Source organism: Gymnoscopelus microlampas, assembly GCF_963454915.1.
Source record: "Gymnoscopelus microlampas genome assembly, chromosome: 10".
In the NCBI taxonomy this organism is placed as follows: domain Eukaryota; kingdom Metazoa; phylum Chordata; class Actinopteri; order Myctophiformes; family Myctophidae; genus Gymnoscopelus; species Gymnoscopelus microlampas.
Window position 1 is genome coordinate 13,704,246 of NC_139947.1, and position 20,281 is coordinate 13,724,526.

At 41.1% G+C, this 20,281-nt stretch overlaps 2 protein-coding genes across 2 annotated transcripts in view; one reads left to right on the forward strand and one right to left on the reverse strand.

The window, feature by feature from the left end:
- syn2a (synapsin IIa) overlaps positions 1-4,414 on the reverse strand; it is a gene marked incomplete at its 3' end in the record, with an annotated part of 34,372 nt that extends 29,958 nt beyond the window's left edge. Inside the window, exons 1-2 of the mRNA XM_084068083.1 lie at positions 4,336-4,414; positions 2,215-2,590 (exon numbers count right to left, since the gene is read on the reverse strand). Coding sequence (XP_083924209.1) covers positions 2,215-2,582 — 368 coding nt within the window. The 5' untranslated portion in view covers positions 2,583-2,590; positions 4,336-4,414. The remainder of the gene's footprint in view (positions 1-2,214; positions 2,591-4,335) is intronic.
- Positions 4,415-7,055: 2,641 nt separating this feature from the next.
- On the forward strand, positions 7,056-19,961 carry LOC311052935 (transcription cofactor vestigial-like protein 4). The gene is made up of 6 exons (XM_084068252.1): positions 7,056-7,202; positions 9,099-9,233; positions 11,843-12,008; positions 13,330-13,555; positions 14,188-14,302; positions 16,500-19,961. Exons 2-6 carry the CDS (start codon positions 9,152-9,154, stop codon positions 16,700-16,702), a joined length of 792 nt encoding a protein of 263 aa, XP_083924378.1. The 5' UTR covers positions 7,056-7,202; positions 9,099-9,151; the 3' UTR covers positions 16,703-19,961.
- The last annotated feature ends 320 nt before the right edge of the window (positions 19,962-20,281 follow it).

Genomic DNA, 20,281 nt, shown 5'->3' on the forward strand with positions numbered 1-20,281 from the left:
GAAAATGTGTGCAAATCTTTTAATATATTTACAATGCATTACATACATTTTAACTCAAATCTTTGCTTCTGGGGGTCCCTGGCACAAAACATTTTCAGATGGGGGTCCGCGGCCAAATGTATATCAATTTAGGGGTCCTTGGTTGTAACAGTAACAGTGATATTAGTGATCAGTATTATGAAATAATCGTTTAATGCTATGTACTGCACTCTTGGAGGAATAGTTCAAGCAGGCTAAAAGAGATCTAAAACAAACCCGAAAGGAGGTGAAAGGAGTGCGGTCTGAAAAGGTGCTTAATTGCTTTAGTCTACCTCTAAGAACTCAAAGGTGAATGACAGCCAAATCCGTTATCCACTTAAACCCTATACATCAATGACAAGGGTCCCTCAGGGCACTATAGTTGGCCCCCTCCTTTTCTTCCCCGCCTACACCAAATCTCTTCCCCCGAAAAATAGCTGATCTACAAGCTCACAACGCGCCACAATGTCAGCTTGTAGATCTGCCATTGTTGGCAGAATGTTTGCCTGTTATGACATGCCCACAACAGGGACGTTAGGGCAGTGGTTCTCAACCTTTTCAGGCCGTGACCGCCCGAAATAATCATATTTGAACTGGGGACACCCCAAAATAATCATATTTGAACTGGGGACACCCCAAAATAATCATATTTGAACTGGGGACACCCCACCCTGAAAAGCACTTGGAATTAGGAGTTGAGGCATTACATTTAGTTTGACTCGGTTCCACAAATAAATATTGTGAAAAATAGCTGATCTACAAGCTCATAACGGGAGCTTGTAGATCAGCTATTTTTCACATGTTTTTTGCCTCTTTCTTATATTATTTCATTTGACAATTTGGCCAATGTTTGACAAGTTGTATATTTTGTTGATTACTTTTGATGCAGCAAATCGTCTTTTTTTCATTTAATTTATTTTATTTGTATCTTTATTTTATTTTTTTTAGGTATTAGGTATTAAAAGTCCTTAAATTGTCACTTCACTGTCATCTGTGGACACCCCCCAAAAAATTACATGGGGACCCCCTGGGGGTCCCGACCCACAGGTTGAGAACCACAAAATAATAGCCTGGATACCGAGGCTAGGGTATTAGTGGTCCGTGTAAACCTGCTGCGATCCACCTGCCAAGAAGCTGACATCTGGCTATTTGGAGCGGCCTTAGTTTGACCTTCAGACAACACCATTATTGAATTTCCTCCTTTATTTCCTTTGATAACTCTACGTATTGGCTGTTATTATGATCACTAAAGGAGCCATCATGTGCTGCAGTTCCCTGTGTGGGTCATGTGACCTGCATGCTATCGGTGAGAGGGGGGAAACCCCCATCCATGAAATATGAAACCACTGCAGTCCCCGGCCTACTATAAACTGTACTGTAACAAGACAAGACAAGTGCCTTTCCCTGTTGCTTGCAGCCTGTTGAATATTAATAATGCGTTTCTTTCTCGAATGATTCAGAGTTGTGAGGGGGAAACCCTCATCTGACGATTCCATTTTAATTAACTGAGTTCATTTAAAAACAAGTCAATGTGTCTTGTCATAAATCTGTAGCCAGACACGGATCAATGTATTGGCAATGAAACGCAGCTGAAGCAAATTGTTTTCGACAAAATCGCCCACAAACTGGCAAAAGACAAGCTTTCCTGTTAACGATTATATCAGACAATTAACTCAACAAAATATCAGCAGCTGCCCATGCAGAGAGAATGGACGTCCGTGAAAATCTTCCATCTTGCTGTAATGTAATTACTGCTGAGAATCGATCTATTCCATACCTGTGTGTTGTGTTTCTAAACTGGACCTGAGTTGGGTCTGTACATGGACCGCTTTTTTCTGTCTACACCAAATCTCTTTGCCTAAAAACAACAGCCGATCTACAAGATCACGACGCGGCGCGTCGTGAGCTTGTAGATCACCTATTTTTGTCTAATGTTCCCCCCAGAATATTGATGCTGCTGGGGTTCGCGTTAAACCATTAACTACATGCACAGCACTATAATATATCTCACACACATTACACTGAAGCATGGGGGGTTAACATGCATCACAAGGAAAGGCCGTAAAAGGGTTCATTTGGTCACAAGCACGCTCTCAGAGTTAATTGAACACTCAGGGTTTTACAGTGAACCTATGAATTATTCAAGCCACACACGCGCGTATACACGACTGAGTGGAAAGCAGCATGTCGCCTCACCATTCTTGCTGTGGCTCGTCAATGACAAGGAGAGTCTTGAACTTCTTCGGCGTCGTGACTTGGGTCTGCTCCACCAAACCTGCTGAGGCAGCGGTCTGTTTGACCACGTTGGAGAAGGAGCTGAAGAAGCCCACCCCGGCGGACTGGGACTGAGGTGGCGGTTGGGGCTTCCTCTCGGCAGCTGGGGAAGTAGCGGGAGGCCCGGCCGCCGTGGGAGACTTGGCCGGACCGGAAGAGGCGGCAGTAGCAGCAGCAGCAGCGGGCGCAGGAGGCTGAGTGGGGTCAGACCTCTGGAGGTCTGTCATGTAGCCATTGGGCAGGTTGGAGATGAAGGTGCTGTCAGAAAGACGCCGGCGTAAATAGTTCATGGCTGTCACTGAGAGAGAGAAGCGGAGTCAACAAGGACAGGACGTTGAAAAAACGTGATACCGCTGTGTGTGTGTGTGTGTGTGTGTGTGTGTGTGTGTGTGTAGGGGGGGTGGAATATAGAATATCACCCCTATGTTAGATTATTCTGCAGAAAGGTACCCGGTTCCCAAAGTGAGGCTGCGAAACGGCTCAGTTCTTCAGTGTGCAGCCTCCCAGATCAGCATCGCATCCTCAGAGCTCCCCCTCGAGTGGCAGTGATGTCATACGATTCCTCAGCCAATCACCGTAGCCTCCGATACCCTGGATGACTGCGAAAGATGCTCCCTCTTCTCCTCTCCTCTTTGCTCTCTCTCTCTCTGCTCTCTCTCTCTCTCTCTCTTGTGTGATTGTCTCCTCTACCCCTCCCCCATTTTGCACTGCCATAAAGGCGTCACGCATTTTTCAACCACTGCAGGAAAAAAAATAGAGGGGTTTCCAGTGGAAGCACGGGGGAAATTATTGAGGAATCCACCACTACTCCTTCATGTTTAACACCCTGTGTTCCTCCTGTTCTCCCTGCTCTCTGCCTCTGGTTTTCTACCCACATAACATGCAAAGGGAGATCTAAAATGGCTGTTAGGGCTAAGTGTTTACGGGTGATGCAGAAGGGGAGAAAAGCATCCGCAGCCATCCCTTGAGATAATGTTGGTATAGCATATAATTAACCACCTGCCTTAATTAACTGGTTCCAGAACCCTCATCGATATCTTGAATTTCATCTGAACTAATATAAGTCTGCCCAACAGTCAGTTAATCACAGGGGGTTTTCCTATAGGAGGTGTTTTGCATCAGTATTTTAGTGGACTGTAAGGTCCTGTCCGTGATGACCAATGTGGTGTGTAATAATTATATTGCACATGATTATAGGGCTTTGGCACAGTGCAGCATCCCCTACACAGAAGCAAAACGTACAATTCTGGCACACCTTGCTATCATTTGCAGGTCTTTTAAACAGAAACATGCAGGCAAAACAACCAAATAGGACACCAAACCTGAGAAATATATCTGCTTTGGGATTTGGATAGAATGGCACTTAACTAAAAGATCTTTGAAAAGTAATGGTATTTGTAATCATTTTACTTGTAATGGATTACTTTTTAATGGCTCATGTATGGTAGGCTACTCTACTGATATTTTTCTGTCTTCTCAAATGAATAATGCATGAATGAACTGGTATGCAGATTTGAAGGAGAGGCAAACATAGCTTTCATGTTGTTGTTTTTTCATGTTTGTTTCTGCTATTGGGGAAAATATTGAATATTTGCCATTTTAAAGTATGGTAAAATAATAACATCCAAATACCAATGGAATGATTTTGAATCACTGGCACTGGAAAAAACTAATCAGCCTTTAAAATAACCTAAAATAACCTGTCATCTAACTGCCAGTGATGCAACTTGTTTCTATCATAAATACTTGATATAGAGCAGTGGTTATTGTCATTCATTCATACTGTCATTCATTCATTGATAATGAATGCCATGCTGATCCTAAGTCAGCAGTGGTCAGTAGTGTGCAACTCTTTTCTCCCATGAAAATGTATCTCCATGGAAACAGGAGTTAGGGAATTGCTTTCTTATAGTGTGTTAACTAGGCTCGCTAGAAGTGACAATGATATAAATATACCGAAACTGTGATTCTCTTGTTGTCTGCCAGAGAAAACCAGCATGTCTTAAATTATGATGCATGAAATTTGGCCAATGAAGAACTTACATGATGAGCGTGTTCTGTGCAGGTTGCCTTGCAGGACACAACTGCTGATTGTGCTGTGGTGCTGTTGCCCCCAGTGGTGGGTCACTGTGTTGCAGAAAGGAAAACAAGATATTAAAAAAAAGAAAGAAATCAATTTAGAGAGCAGTTCATTTGCTTATTGTTGCTGTTGGACAGAAACCTATTATCTCCATATTCTAACTTTTTGTATTTTTTCTTAAATGAATGCCCTACTTGATCATACTACAGTGTCACACAAAAGCATCAAAAGTAGCAGATCCACAATTTGAATCCTCAAAAGTGACAGTTTTGGACATATGAGGTTTCCACTCAACAGAGTTGTTATATTTATTCCTTCATGGTCAGTCAGACTGTGACAGAAGGAAAGATGAGAGGGAGCCATCCCAGGGGAGACACATGGAGGGCCTACAGGATTCAATCTTAAAACCCTGCTCAAAATTAATTTGCTTGTCCATTGCTGTGTAATGGAAGCTTGACGACCAAAACACAATTTACTCCACCTGGTGTTGAGGTGCAGTAGATTAGCATATGAGGATAAATAGACCAGATGTGTCCTATTGTGTGCCATTCATTATTTGTTCAGATTGTAGCTAAGGGCTAATATGAGCATACTAAATCAAAGATATATTTTTTTTAACTTTACACCACATGGCTCTCTTATTCAACACACATTGTTGATGAGCAGTAGCCTTGTTCTATAAAGATTACAGAATGGGAACATAAAGCATAGGAGGATTTTGCATAAATAAAAAAAACCTAGTCCTGGGACTTAGTGACAATAAAACCCATTAACTGTATTTGATAGTATATAAACCTATAGTCCTGGGACCTATAGTGACAATAAACCCCATTAACTGTGTATTTGATAGTATATAAACCTAGTCCTGTGGGACCTGACGATAAAGCCCATTAACTGTGTGTGGAAAGTACTAATTATGCAGAATGTCCTATTTCACAATTTTTCAAATGTATAACAAATCTTTCGAAAATAGCAAACACAAGCTCACAGCTTGTAGATCTGCTGTTTTCAAATGGCCGAAATGTGAAGTGGTTAATGTATGTTTTGTAATAATAATCAAAATCTACAAAGTAACTAGAAACTAAGTTTTCAAATAATTGTAGTGCAGTAAAAGTACAATATTTGCCTCTGAGCTGTATGGAGTAGAAGTAAAAGTACAGAAATTTGGAAATACTCCAGTAAAGTCAAAATAGGCTACCTAATGTAGTACTTTAGTTACTTTACTCCACTGCCTAGCCCTAGTGACAATAAAACCCATTAACTGTGTATTTGATATAATATACAGTACTTAAACCAGTGGCAGTGACTGTAAATGGCCACTTGTGGGCAGTGTTGCCAGATTCTGTGAGAGAAACAAGCAACCAGGTCTAGGAAAACCAGCCCAAAAGAAGCGACTATGGCCCACATGAGCACTTTAACATATACATCAGCTATTTGAAAATAGCAGATCTACAAGCTCTATCTTGTAGATCGTCTATTTTCAAATAAAATCTTGCGGGGAAATTATAATAAGCAGATCTGGCAACCCTGCTTCTGCTTGAGGGTTCACTCACTTGTGTGTTTGTGCCGCGCCAGGACGGCTGTTTGTTTGCGTGACGGCGTCGGCGACGAAAATAGCAGCTCTAAAAGCTCACGACGGGTCGCACCATGACGCGTTTTGAGCTTGTAGATCTGCTGTTTCCCGCAGCTAGACGCATCTTCTTTTGTGTGAACGCTGGTGAATGTTCTTCTTAATCACCAGTGTTGCCATGTCCTCTTATTATAAGCGACTCTGGGCTTGTTTTTCTGTAAAGTTGCTTGTAAATATTGATAGTTCCAGGTTTGCGTTTTTTGGGCTTGTTTCTAAAGTGTAGTTGCTTGCTTAGTTGGGCTTGCTGTGTAATGTTGTTCAAACCAGTGATTCTCAAACATTTTCATGTCAAGGATCCCCAAAATGAATACATTATTCTTCAACAAAGAAGTGTTTTAATCCCGTTGGTTTGCTGGTGACATTTCAGGGCAATCTAGAGGGTGGTCAGCCCCATTTAGGGGGTGGTAGACTCTCGTAGATATAAAAATGTCAAAATCTAGCTGTAATACAACTCTCGTAGACGTATTTATGATTCTGACGTTTTCAATTTACGAGAGTTGTAGGGTTCACGCCCCAATGGAGACAGGGACTTTCTGCACTATGCCCGTAGACACTCCAAACATGTACAAATTGAAAATAAAGGTGCTTACCCCCAAGACCCAAATGTTAACTGTCTCTACGCGGTAGTAGTTGAATGTAATAATCCATATCTTTCAATAAAGAAGTGTTTTAATGCCGTCTGTGGCCGAACGCCATTTTTTCACCCTCGTTTACTTCCCGTTTACATTTAGTGTAATTCCGGGTTTCACCGGATGCGCCCCGTCACTACCCATCACTATCGCCTCACTACCGCCCATCGGGAACTTCCGACCGAATCGGCCACAGACGGCATTAAGACACTTCTTTATTGAAAGATCAGAACATGTTTTATGCCAGGGATCCCCATTCCTTCGTGTTTAGTTGTTTTTGAATAGTAGATCTACAAGCTCACAACAACGCGACGCAGCTTGTAGATCTGCTATTTTCGCTTCTATTTGGGCTTGTGTTTTCATAGACCTGGTTGCTTATTTCTCTCACAAGTCCTGGCAACACCGTTTCTCTTACTCGCCAGTAGATGTAGAGCTGAGCTAGCCAGCGTGCTAACAGCCAGCTAAAAGCGACGGTATTATTATTATTTACTAACGTTTGCTTCGCCTTGTGGTTTTTGGTGATTGGTTGGACCGTAAATAAACTACTTCGACTCCAGAACGTTGACATATCGTAAGTTGTCATGATGGACGTTTCGCTCCAGTTTTGGGGGGGGGGGGGTTTATACAAACTGTAGCGAAGTTACGGGCTTTTTAACGTTAGTTTGACCCCCTTTTCTCGACAAGAGCAGGGTTGCCATATCTGCTTATTATAATTTCCCCGCAAGACTTAATTTGAAAATAGCCGATCTGCGGCTATTTTCAAATAGCTTATGTATTATGTTAAAGCGCTCGTGTGGCCCATAGTCACTTCTTTTGGGCTGGTTTTCCTGGACCTGATTGCTTGATTTCTGTCACAGAATCTGGCAACACTGGACAAGAGTCGCTCGAGCGACGAAAACGACGTGTTTTATTTTAATCGAACAAAGTGTCGACGTGAGAAAAAAACATGACGTGTTTAATAAACTATGGGGAGAAAAAGTGTGTCGCAGTTTGAAATGACGTCGTTTTGGTTTGAGCGAAATTAAGGCTCGTGCGACGAAGTATGGAAGTGGTCTTTTTTTAATAGTTAGCTGAAGTAAGCTAACGCGGCTAGCTGGTGTCAAAGTGGCTACGGGTTAGCTCGTGTGCTAACTTACGTTAGCACAACATTCAACCAGTGGTGGAAGAAGTACTCACATTTTTTTTGTTACTCAAGTAAAATGATCGATATTGCAACGTAGAAACACTACAAGTGGGAAGTCCGGAATTCAAAATTTACTTGCGTAAAAGAGCAAAAGCATTGGTATTAAAATGTACTTAAAGAAGTACCAAAAGTAAGAGTAGTCATTGTGCAGTCTGTCCCATTTCACAAGTTCAAAATGTTTAAAAAAGTATTTTGAAAATAGCCAAAATGGGCTGAAGTGTCTAGAGTGTATGTTTTGTTGTAATAATACAAATCTACAAGTAACTAGCTAAAGTTTTCAAATAAATGTAGTGGAGTAAAAGTACAATATTTGGGAGGTGGAGTAGAAGTAAAAGTATTGGAAATATTCAAGAAAGTACAAAAAACTCAAAATGATGTACTTAAGTACTGGACTTAAGTAAATGCACATAGTTACTTTACACCATTGGTTCTCAAAGTGGGGTCTGGGGATCCCCAGTTAAATTAGTTAAATTAGTTATAGCGTCACAATCATTTTAACCACTTTAACCATATTTTATACTTTGGCTATGAGCTTGTAGATCTGCTATTTTTGAAAAATTGAGAACATTAGTGCGAACATTTGTAGCTCAAAACTTTGCTTCTGGGGGGTCTCTGGAACAAATTATTTTGAGATGGGGTTCCACGTCCAAATACATATAATTTTGGGGGTTCTTGACATGAAAACGTTTGAGAACCAATGCTTTACACCAAAGGTTCTCAAACCTTTTTGGCTCAGGTCACCCCTGTAAATAACCTTTTCATCCACGGCACCCCTGAATTACATGATACTAGCACCTTACATTTATGTCATATTACGGTACATAAATATGTACATCTTTCCCCCTGAGATACAATATGTCATGAGGAAAACTTGAGAGAATGTCCGTTTCCATTTAGGACAGATTGAAAATAACTTTATACTTTAACCACTTGAACCCCATCATCATCCCTATTCTGGTGGGTAACATTCACCAATAATAGCAGATCTACAAGGTCAAAACACGTGTTTCACGTGATGCGTTGTGAGCTTGTAGATCTGCTATTTTTGGTGAAAAGATTTAGTGTGGATTGAAAAAGAACGCACATAAGAAAGTGCAACTCAAGTCCGTTTTACTTAGTATAAATGGTCTAAGTGGTTAAACTGAAGTGATATTGATAAATTCCAAATATAAGTATTCTGCGGCACCCCTGGACTTGCGTCACGGCACCCTAGGGTGCCAAGGCAACTACTTTGAGAAACCCTGCTTTACACCACTGTTTTCTTTGTATTTGTCTCTCATGCAGGTTTGTGTGTGTTGCTGCTAACATCCATGTTAGCAACCATCCAGCTCGTGTAAATGCTTTTCTCTAGGATGGACCTGCTGAACCCTCAGTTCCTGGACAAGATGAACAACAACATCGGGAGACTACATTACGAAGGTAACGTTATAAAGGTTCATTAATCCATTAAGATCAGGGACGCATCTGTGGCATTGAAGATTTCTTTGGCTATTCAAAAATAGCAGATCTACAAGCCCGTAGTGCGGAAGTGACGTGCTACGAGCTTGTAGATCTGCTATTTTAGGAAAAATTATGAAAATGTGTTCAAATCTTTGAATATATCTTTTGTAAATTGAACATTTGTAACTCAAATCTTTGCCTCAAATCGGGCCAAAAGATCAGATTTGAGAAATAAATCAGATTTGATGTGATCATGTGACTGCAGTCTAAACGGGGCCTTAATGGGTTATAACCAGTGATTCTCAACCTTTTGAATGTCAAGGCCCCCTAGTTTGACACATATTAGGCCAAAACCCCTTCTATATCCTTTTTTAAAAATCTCTGGGACCCCAATCTACACTGTAAAATCATTTTATTTTAAATTGATTGAACACTGTTTTTTGATTTATACATTTTCAAACAGTACAGCAAGTACAATTACACAAGCGATGATAAAAGAATAAAACAAAAAGCCCTGAGGGATTGTTTCTATTGTGGTTCTATGTATTCAATTCATAATCAGGACATACAGGACATGCAATGCAGTACAAATCATCATCATGATCCTCAGTGTTGTTACAGACCCGTAAGGGTCCATTTGGACCCCTGTTCATCCCCGGACCCGACGTAAGAACCATTAATATTAAAACCATTTGAAGTTATTTTGAATTCTAAAGTTCCTATTCTCATCCGGGGAAAATAGCAGACCTACACGCTCATAAGATCATGCACTTACAGGCGCATGCACTGACACACGGTATGTGAGCTGCTATTTAATGTTCAAGTTGAGTGTAGAGAGAAAAGAGCGAGGGGCCCCAGTATAGAGCCCTATACTGGGCTCTATACTGTCAACTTTAAGCATGTAGTGGTTAATATACACATCCAAAAAGTCATCGCATAATGGTGTCGCTTGCCAAAAAGATGTGATGCGTTGTCAACAATTGATCACATATTCAGGTACGACTGTTAGTTGTTAGTTTTGGATACCATCTTGGATATTATTGACTAACTGAATTTTCAACAATGATTTACACACCGATAAATATTGGTCTGTGCCAAGACATTTTTATTCTGCCTAAATTACATAACATAAGATCTGCTGCTCTGCTCATTCATACATGTGATTATACTTAAAGGTAGTGTAATTGACATTGTCTTGCTAAAATAAGTGTTAAATAGTTCTATATTCTCATTGACATAGTGTTTGTTCAGTAACAGGGGTCTCCCTGTCTCTCCTGCTCTTTAGAAAACAGAACATGCTTTTTCAGGTCTGGCTACCTGCTTTATCCAATCGGGAGAAAACTTTCATAGAACACAGATTAAACATGAAATTGAGAGTGATGGCACTACGAAATGAGCAGACAACATTGGAACCTCAATACTACAATTGAAGCTGATAAATGGGTTCTCTCTCTGATAAGCTGGAATTTTTCAACCCACCTGAAAATTAATATTCTCATTAGTAAAGAGCTGGAGAGACGGTACCCTGTTACTGAAATAACACTATAGCAATGAGTACTATCACAATATAGTGATCAAACCTTTTAGCAAAAAAACGTTTTGTTTTAACCGAGAATATCAAAAAATATCATTTACCCTACCCTTTTTAAGGAAAAAAAAGTGTATTTGTTTAAAGTAAACTTCAGCCATTATGTACAGGAATTAGTTGAGCTCTGCAGCACTTGTCTTCCTCATATTATCAACTCCTTTTCAATTTCAAGATGGCATGCAGATTGATTATGTATATGATGCCCTCTCTACCCTGCATGCTGTATCTCACTGTACATTGTGAGATGGCAGAGGGGGGGGGGGGGTAATTATGGTTTGTGTCCAGAATTACTGTTTGGGTTCCTATGGGGCATGATACCCTAATTAATATGCGTGCAGCGATTTTAATCATCACCTACATGATAGCTGTTGTTGCCTGTTCTTCAATATAGAAAACCATTCACTGTAGGCTGTTGTTGAACATATTTATTATGCCCGGTGGTCAGTCAAGTGCACTTGGCCATAACCAGGTCAGTTTTTAGGTCCTTAAGCCTGTTTTTATTGGTGATGGAACTCGCACCTCACGCGATGCCTATTACCCATGACCCTATTTCTATCTACTGATGACTTATATATTATGCACACCTGACCAGCCCAGGCACAGAGGGCCATGTCTGAGGTTAAGTCATCTTTATTGTATTTTATATTGGTGTCCTATTTTAACAAGAGTTACCCTCTTACTTATTCTGTACTGTAGTTGTTCTCTACCCTTATCTGTATATTTGTTCCATCCTAATTGCGGTGCTGCTATGGCACAGGAATTTCCCTCAGGATCAATAAAGGTCTGTCTATCTATACTGTTCAAAAGTATTATTGAACACCTTGATCCCTTAATTCTTTGGAACAGTATTTTTTAGCAGTACACGGTATGCATTGCTCACGAAAACTGCTCAAACTAAATTAAGGGACTAAAGTATTCCGTTAATTTCATTGAGCAGTGCAGTTGGTTATCATGTGATTTCTGGTAGATTGCTTTCCACAGCTGAATTGTGTCCCTACAGGTGAGTCCAGGATGCCCTCCCTGCCTACTGCCATGTCCAACATGAGGACTGGGCCACCTCCTATCTGCCCCAGTAAAAGGAAGTATGGAGAAGAACAAGTGGACGACCACATCGACTGTGATAATGACCACATGACCAAAATGAGCAGACTGTTTGCGGCTCAACTGTAAGTGCTCTGAAAAGAGAGTGATATATTGATGATCCAGCACTTTGCCAGTCAGTTCTTAAATGTAACACAATAGGGCAGAGTGAGTTCAGAGCTGAAAGGAACACACAATTACATACCATTTAGTAAATGATGAAGGTAACACAGAACTACCACCACCCTGTTCCAACCACTCAAGTACAATTGTTTAACCACATGGCGCCCTATTTTGAGCACATTTGAAAAATACAATAGTATTTAAAATAATAAATGTAAAGAAATTTGCATTGTGAGCTTACATAGATCGGCTATTTTTGTTATTTGTTGTACAATGAAGTATATACGTAGGGCTGGTGGTTAATTACCTTGGGGCGCCCGCTAGGCGCATACCACATATGCTGGTAATCCAGCTTGACAGCGTGTCGCGGGTTTGACTCCCGATCCCGACGACCCTTGCTGTGTGTCTCTCCCCATCTATTTCCCCATTTCCTGTCAGCCTACTGTCCTATCAGTGAAGGCATAAAAAAGGCAAAAAAAATTACCTTGGGGTGGGGGAGATAGACACATCCTTGTGCTTTTCTCAGCACACAAGCTTAAGTGTTAACCCTGGTTTAACTTTACAGGACACTTAATTGAATCCATGCTCACCTTCTGCAATTCAACCTTATAACACCGCTAAATGCAAAACGAAACTCTCCCTCGCAAAATAATTGGGTTCACTCCAACTCCCCTATCAGATCTGGACACCTGGTTAGTAATCAGGATCAGGAAAGCCACTCATCAAGCAGGACCCCTCTCACCTCCTCCCTCTCACAAAACATGTCTTATTCCCTCTCAGATAAACACTCGGAACAAATTAAAATGGTCACTGTATTCTGACTTGTTAAAAATGTTCTTGTTAGTGTTTGTGTGCTGACTGAGGGACCAGTTGATTGAATCCCATAAACGTCTTTTTAAACAGACTTTTTGTGCCCATCTTGTAGTTCCCATGGGCCTAAGCTGTTTAGTGGTCGACACTCTCTGCATTATTGTTCAGTATTCCAACAGCATGAAAAGAATTGAAAAAAACGCCTCATTGCTAAAATTGCCTTTGTTTAAACCATCTGTTGGGATTCTAAATCTTGTAGTCTAGTCACAGCTTAAGTAAACACGGTGTCCACGGCGCTTTGAACAACTCGTGAGCTGAATCCTTGCACCCTCATTAAGCGTTGTGCTGCTCAGTCAGACTCCTGACATCAAAGCGGGAGCAAGATTTAAGTGGCCCTATGAATAGACAGAGCTGTTGGTGGTCTGTATGTCAAGTCACAGGGGTAATCTGCCTCTTGCACTCTTCTTTATCAAGGGCCCGGCCTACTGGCGGAGACAACCGCAATGAGCACTGGAGCCTCGGCCACAGCCCCGTGGAGTGCATTACGTCCTCCTCCAACGGTCTCCATGGGAACCACCTGTATGCTTCCATCCCTGGCTATGCCTCAGACCAGCCTTTGGCGTTGACCAAAAGCAACATGGACGTGGGCCTGGGGAGCAGCGAGCGCTCTGCCGTGGCTGGCTCCGTGGAGCGGCAACAGGTATGTATGTCTTCGCGAAAGCGTTAGATTACACGCATGGAGGTGATCTTTAATGTTGGTCAAGTCTGTGGACCGAAGACGGGGGGGCGGCATTCGTTGATTAATCAGGGTGGTTTAATGTTTACGGAGAGGTACAGTAGATGTAAGGGTATTTCTGTGAGGTAAATGTTAGGCCTGGGCAATATATCGAAATTGTGATGAGATATCATCTGGGGCTTTGCATATCGTACTATAGTGATATGGAAAAAGTGTGATCTTTTTCCTTTAAAAAATGTACAAAAAAATTGCAGCCCTAGAAGCTCACTGTGTGTTGTGTGTATTTTCACTTTTTTGGCAATGTTTCAATATTTTAAAAGAAAATTACATACAACGTCACAATACGATGCTATTTGGTACAAAACATATGTATTTGATTTTGTCCACATCACCCAGCCCTAGTAAAAGTGCAATTCAAATGGGCAACTAAATTCTGTCCCTTAATTACATTCATGCCATGTCTTTCAAAGGCACGTGTCCAGTGAATTAACAAACTAGTTAAATACAGAAAATACTGTATATTAGCAAAATATCGTTTTATTTACGTTCGATTTAAACCTTTTGCTAACGTGCTAATCTGTTGGATTTCTGTACAGAATCGTCCATCTGTCATCACTTGTGCCCCTGCAAGCAACCGAAATTGCAACCTCTCTCACTGCCACATGAATGGCTGTGCTCCCAGTCCACCCATTGATCAGAGGAAGACAAATGGTAGGTTCAAGTCTTAAAACAGTTCATTGCATTTCCAGCATCTTTGGTAGTAGGGATGCTTAAGTTCAATCATCTCACCGATTTGAGTGCTCGATTCCACATCGATTTATGGTGGGAGTTAGAATCGATTTTTAGATTGCATCTTAGCCGAGCTTCGATACTGGGTGTACATGGAAAATACACTCATGCATATGCACACAACGGCTCACATCGATGCCCAAATTATTCATATCATAGTCGGCAAACCCTTTAACGGCATGGTGCTGTAGGAGGCTAGCCGTTAATGGAGATTGTGTGTGTCTGTTTGTCCGGAGCTCATCGTCAAATCTTGTATGCTTCCAGTAGGCTAAATTATTATTATTTTTTATTTTTTTATATTTAATAGTTTGGTAATGAAAGTCATACAGGCTCAGATCTGAAACCTTACCCAAATTTGACCGTCATAGATACGTCATAGTCTCTCCTCCGCGTCATCAGTGCCCATACCCTAGGTGGGGTTGGCGAAAGGGCCTTTCTGTGTGGAGTTTGCATGTTCTCCCCGTGTCTCCTAGGGTAGGTACCCTCACAAAAACATGCAGTAATCCTGGTCACTATACTGCCTTGGAATAACGTGTTCCTTCCACGTGCTACGTCCAACCAGGGAAACTCTCCCCTGTCAGGTGACAAGAAGGTCAGTTGGCTCTCATGCATTGAAGGAGGCATGAGCTCGGCCCTGGCCTCCCTAGGTTGGCAGAGGGAAGGTAGTGCCCAGGATTACATAGACAATTGGCACTGGGTGTAAAAAATAGGGTTACAAAATCGTGGGATAAAAAATGTTTTAAAAATAGATACGTCATAGTGACATCACAGGCTGGCCACATGAACATGGGAACGTCGTGGCTCCAATGTGTATCTCGGACTTCATCATGGGGTCCACATGCTTAGATTTTTAGCGGCGCTAGCCGCTCTATACCTTTAGGTATAGAGCGGATCCTGACTTTGTCCGTGTTCACCGTCAACGTTCTGATTGGTCAGACCCGTCAACGTTCTGATTGGTCAGACCCGTCAACTTTCTGATTGGTCAGACCCGTCAACGTTCTGATTGGTCAGACCCGTCAACGTTCTGATTGGTCAGACCCGTCAACGTTCTGATTGGTCAGACCCGTCAACTTTCTGATTGGTCAGACCCGTCAACGTTCTGATTGGTCAGACCCGTCAACGCTCTGATTGGTCAGACCCGTCAACAAAGTGATTGGTCAAGCTTCACGTGACACGTGGCTATAAACACATTATAAACACATATCGATGACATAATGTATCAAAGGCGCCGCTACCTTCACACAGGGTGTGATTTTTTAGCGGCGCTAGCCGCTCTATACCTTTAGGTATAGAGCGGATATTAGCCCTCTATGCCTGGCTTTTGCGTCAACGTTCTGATTGGTCAGGTGCGCCAACGTTCTGATTGGTCAGGTGCGTCAACGTTCTGATTGGTCAGGTGCGCCAAAGTTGTGATTGGTCACTATTCATGACATCACTATGATGTCATGAATATAGAATTCGATGTCTATATAAACGATGACAATGACTTCATCTTATTATTCATTTGGCTAAAGTCTCCGTCTAGGTAAGTTATTTAAAGTTAATATGACGAATAGAAAGAGAAAGATACAAGAACAGATGAAGGGTGAATGTATAGAAAGTCTGAGTTCGGGACCCAGTCATCCGTTATGACAGAATGGTTTGATAGAGACGATCGAGAATCCAAGAGTCCGTTAAGGTTCTGATTGGTCAGGCCCGTCAAGGTTCTGATTGGTCAGGCCCGTCAAGGTTCTGATTGGTCAGGCCCGTCAAGGTTGTGATTTGTCAGGCAAGGGGACTATTCATGACATCACTATGATGTCAAGGTTTATTTTTTATTTCCTCATGTTTTTTTTGTATATATTTTTATTTGGCTAAAGTCTCCTTCTAGGTAAGTTATTTAAAGTTAGATCCTCAATTTAACTTTATCTGTCGTCGACGCTCTGATTGGTCAGACCCGTCAACAAAGTGATTGGTCAAGCTTCACATGACACATGGCTATAAACACATTATAAACACATATCGATGACATAATGTATTCAAAGGCGCCGCTACCTTCACACAGGGTGTGATTTTTATAATTCCTTCTAGATTTCTGGTTGCCATTAAACTCAAAACATTTCTCTGACTCCTTGTTCAGCAAACACGGTTTGCGATCCTGTGATCGAGGAGCACTTCCGCCGCAGCCTCGGGAAGAACTACAAAGAGCCTGAGCCCGTCTCCAACTCCGTCTCCATCACCGGCTCAGTGGATGACCACTTCGCCAAGGCACTGGGGGAGACCACCTGGCTCCAGATCATGGCTAAAGGAGGAGGTCCCCAAAGCCCAGAGGGGAACTCATGAACCAAGAGAAAGATTGCTCGCCTCAAGTGCCGATTAGTTGAACCACAATCACTTCCTTCGTGTTTCCAGACGACAGCGCAGATCCACCGCTGTGCCATCCTTTGCCAAGCATTAACCACTTAAACCCTGTATACTTTCGTAGGACGTCAAATCGCGCAAATAGCCCATCTACAAGCTCGCAACACGCCACGACCTTGTACATCTGCTACTTTCGCAATAGATTCACACATTTTCGTCAAATATACGCGCCTATTATGACATGCCCAGAATAGGGACGCTAGGGTTCATCTGGGTGACTTCCTGTAGCTACGAACAACATGAGTGATGTATTAGTTTGAATATGGTGCTCAAATAGGCTATAAACCTATAGGTCAACTTCTTTTCAAATGGATCAACATTCAGACTTTATTCTAAATTGGCAAATAGTCCTTTTTTTCCTAGAAGAAAAATGAAAACTTCATTGAGTCAACACACATTGATCCTCATTTATCAATCTAATGTAGAAACCATGAAAGAAAATCAATGTTGCGGTCGACAGTGGCGGAAATAAATTCAATCACTCATTTCTCGGCGACACTTTAAAAGAGATAAATGAAAAGCTAAATCATTATAGCCAAATATTTTACTAAACGCGTTTCAATCTCCCGTATTGAATAAGCCACCTTGCCAAACATAATTCTAGAAGTGAGGATTGAGGTGAAGTCCCGTCCCGTGTCGTCATACGGTCCCCAGCTGGGTCTGTAATATCCATGGCTTTCTGGCTGCAGTGGAAGATCCAATGGCATCCCATTATCGCAATAATAATATTGTGCGGAACCCCACAGGTCAGAATAAAGTATTTTCCAGGCGTGCCTTGTACAGTAGTGTCACCCCCGCTGATCCAAGCAGCCCAACGATCGAACGCAGCGTTCCACTGTGGCCCGTGCATATTTTGGACACCCTGTGGAACCTATACAGCGTCTCAAGTCTGGTCTGCGCTGAAAAACATTTGCATACATGAGCTGAGACATGACGTGGGATTTGATCGTCGGCTACGCTTGCGTCAAATCGACGACAGATTGATAAATGCAGAAAATTGCATTGAAATAAGTTCGCCGATTTTTTGGGGGGTCGGGGGAAAGTTTGATAAATGAGGGTCATTGGGTTGAGCTGCCTCAAGCTACAGAAACAGGAGATAGGCCACATGGCTCGGCAAGGCTTACTTATTGGGTTGACAGTCTTGATTTGGCTTGTGGAAACTGTACAATCATAGATTTGTTAGATATTTGCAAAATTATCAGTTGATACAGGCTCGTAAAGAAACTGCTCTGTGCCTTGTTAACCAAAGAAAGTCCCTGCCTTTTCCAACTACATACAAGCCATAGGTCTGGTTCCAGTCTTTGCGCAGTACTAACACCCCATCATCTTTAAATTCTAAAATCATCCTGCTTTTTTGTCTGTTTTTACTTGAAAAAGGACAACTGGGTCTGATTTGCACTATTGCGTTTGAGGCTGTTTTCAGGCAGCATTTTATCTTTTTTTTTCTCCTTTTTTATTATTATTTGAGCTAACTGGTTGAAGAATGTGTGTTGTGTTTGAAATGGTCATAATGCAATCAAGGCTCTGGTCTCCGATGGCCCCTAAAACTTTCTTAATCTGAGTTTTCTTAGTTATTCAGAACTGGACTTATCCACTGTTAACTAAAGTTTGTTTTGTCTTGAGTCTTTATGCTCACTGTGGTTGAACACTTGGTAAGGTAGTATCAAGGATAGTAGGTTATTCCTCTTAACTAGGAAGCATGTTTCAAATAGCTGGTTTCTATTACAAACCTTATTCTATACTATTTACCCTCAGAATTTATTTTTTATCAGTAACGGTTTAGAAATACTTACTGCTGGTACAGTTGTACTCAATATATTTTTTGTATCTGGTTTTCATTAGTATATGTAGGCCTATACTTTAGCAATGGCATCCATCTACAAATCACATAACAGCCTCTGGCAAGGTTGTCTGAAGGCAGTATAATGGGCTAGATTGCTTTGTTATTCTGTGGTACTGGATGCTATAGCGTTATGCATGACTGAATACTGCTAACATAAGTCTCTGCAGAGAAGTTCTACCTGACAATTGACATGATAATGCTGTTGGTAATGGATTTTATTTATTCGGGACATAACATAGCTTCACATTAACTTTTGCCATAACTTTAGATTCGGTAAAAATCGCTTGCCTGTTTTGTTTCCCTTTCCCTTCAATCGAGCATCTGAGAACATCTACATTCCTCCTTTGCAAACGCCGTTTTCCTCTCAATTGTAAAAGGCAATACGCCTCCCTGGCGTATTGATGTCTTTAATGTTATGATTGCGCATAAACATTCCACCAACACCATCTAACATTTGTCACTTCAAGTGTTGTCTAATATGAGTTGAGTTTTGTGCGCGGGGGTGTGGTGTCCACTTAAATATAGCTGATGCTTTAGTGTGACCTATAAGGATCTATAGAATTGTGCATAAAAGTAGGAGTACCAGTGAGTCTAAGTCGTTATGCAGTTGCGTTTTGTTTAATTTGTACGTTACCACCCATCTGAAATTACCTATTAACGTAGCATAACCCATGTGTCAACACTGATGAGAAATGGTATTGTAAATTGAGATTTTCCTTTAAGTCAACTGTCTGCGAGAAAAGTATGCTTGTGTACTTGCTTTTACTAATTTACACTGTTTTGAAAAATGAATATATACGCTACCGTCTCTTCGTTTATTTTTAGTTGGATATCGAACAACAAGACTATCATTATGCCGCGCGTAATGATCAATAGATATATTTGTTTTATTAAGAACAATATACTCGTGTAGCATGGATCCTCATTATCTTCTAACCATGCATTTTTATCTCTTTAAAAGTTGATCTTTTTTTCCACCATTGTCAGAGGTGTAATAAGTGCAGGAACACATCAGTCAATTAGTGAAAAGACTTAAGTACAGTGTCATGGTGACATCGGTACTAACCGGTGACAGTCTGTATACCACAGTAAGGGACTATCACAGGATCTACCTGTTTGACACAAGTTGATCCTCTGATACGTTTATTCCAATGTTATTTAATTGCTCTACTTTGACTGCTTCTGCCTCTAAGACAAGTTGCTGAAACTAACTCCAGGTGTCATTCACATGGAAAATAAACATTTAAATATATATATTTTTTGGGTTAACTTTTGGCCTTATTTCTCCAGAAGAAAATGCCACTGTTTTGTACTTGATTTCTTCTAAATAAAGATACAAATGCATTTTGGAATATTTATTTTGTGTCAATTGATATCCTCCTAAAATGTTAGCATAGTGTAATCACCACAAGTCAAAGATTATTTTTCTCTGATTCTAAAAAACAGTTTGATGACTGACATTGTTACTACAGGATATAATTAACATTTTATTGTCTATTAGGACAACCCCATTCTGGAACCAAGAAGCCAAGCACCTGACTTTACCTAGTTTATCCACCAATTCATACGGATCCAATTTACAGTAAATCTTATCAGACAATTTGAAAAGAGTATTCCTGTCCCTGCTTTCTGTTTTAGCATCAATTGGCATCTTCAGT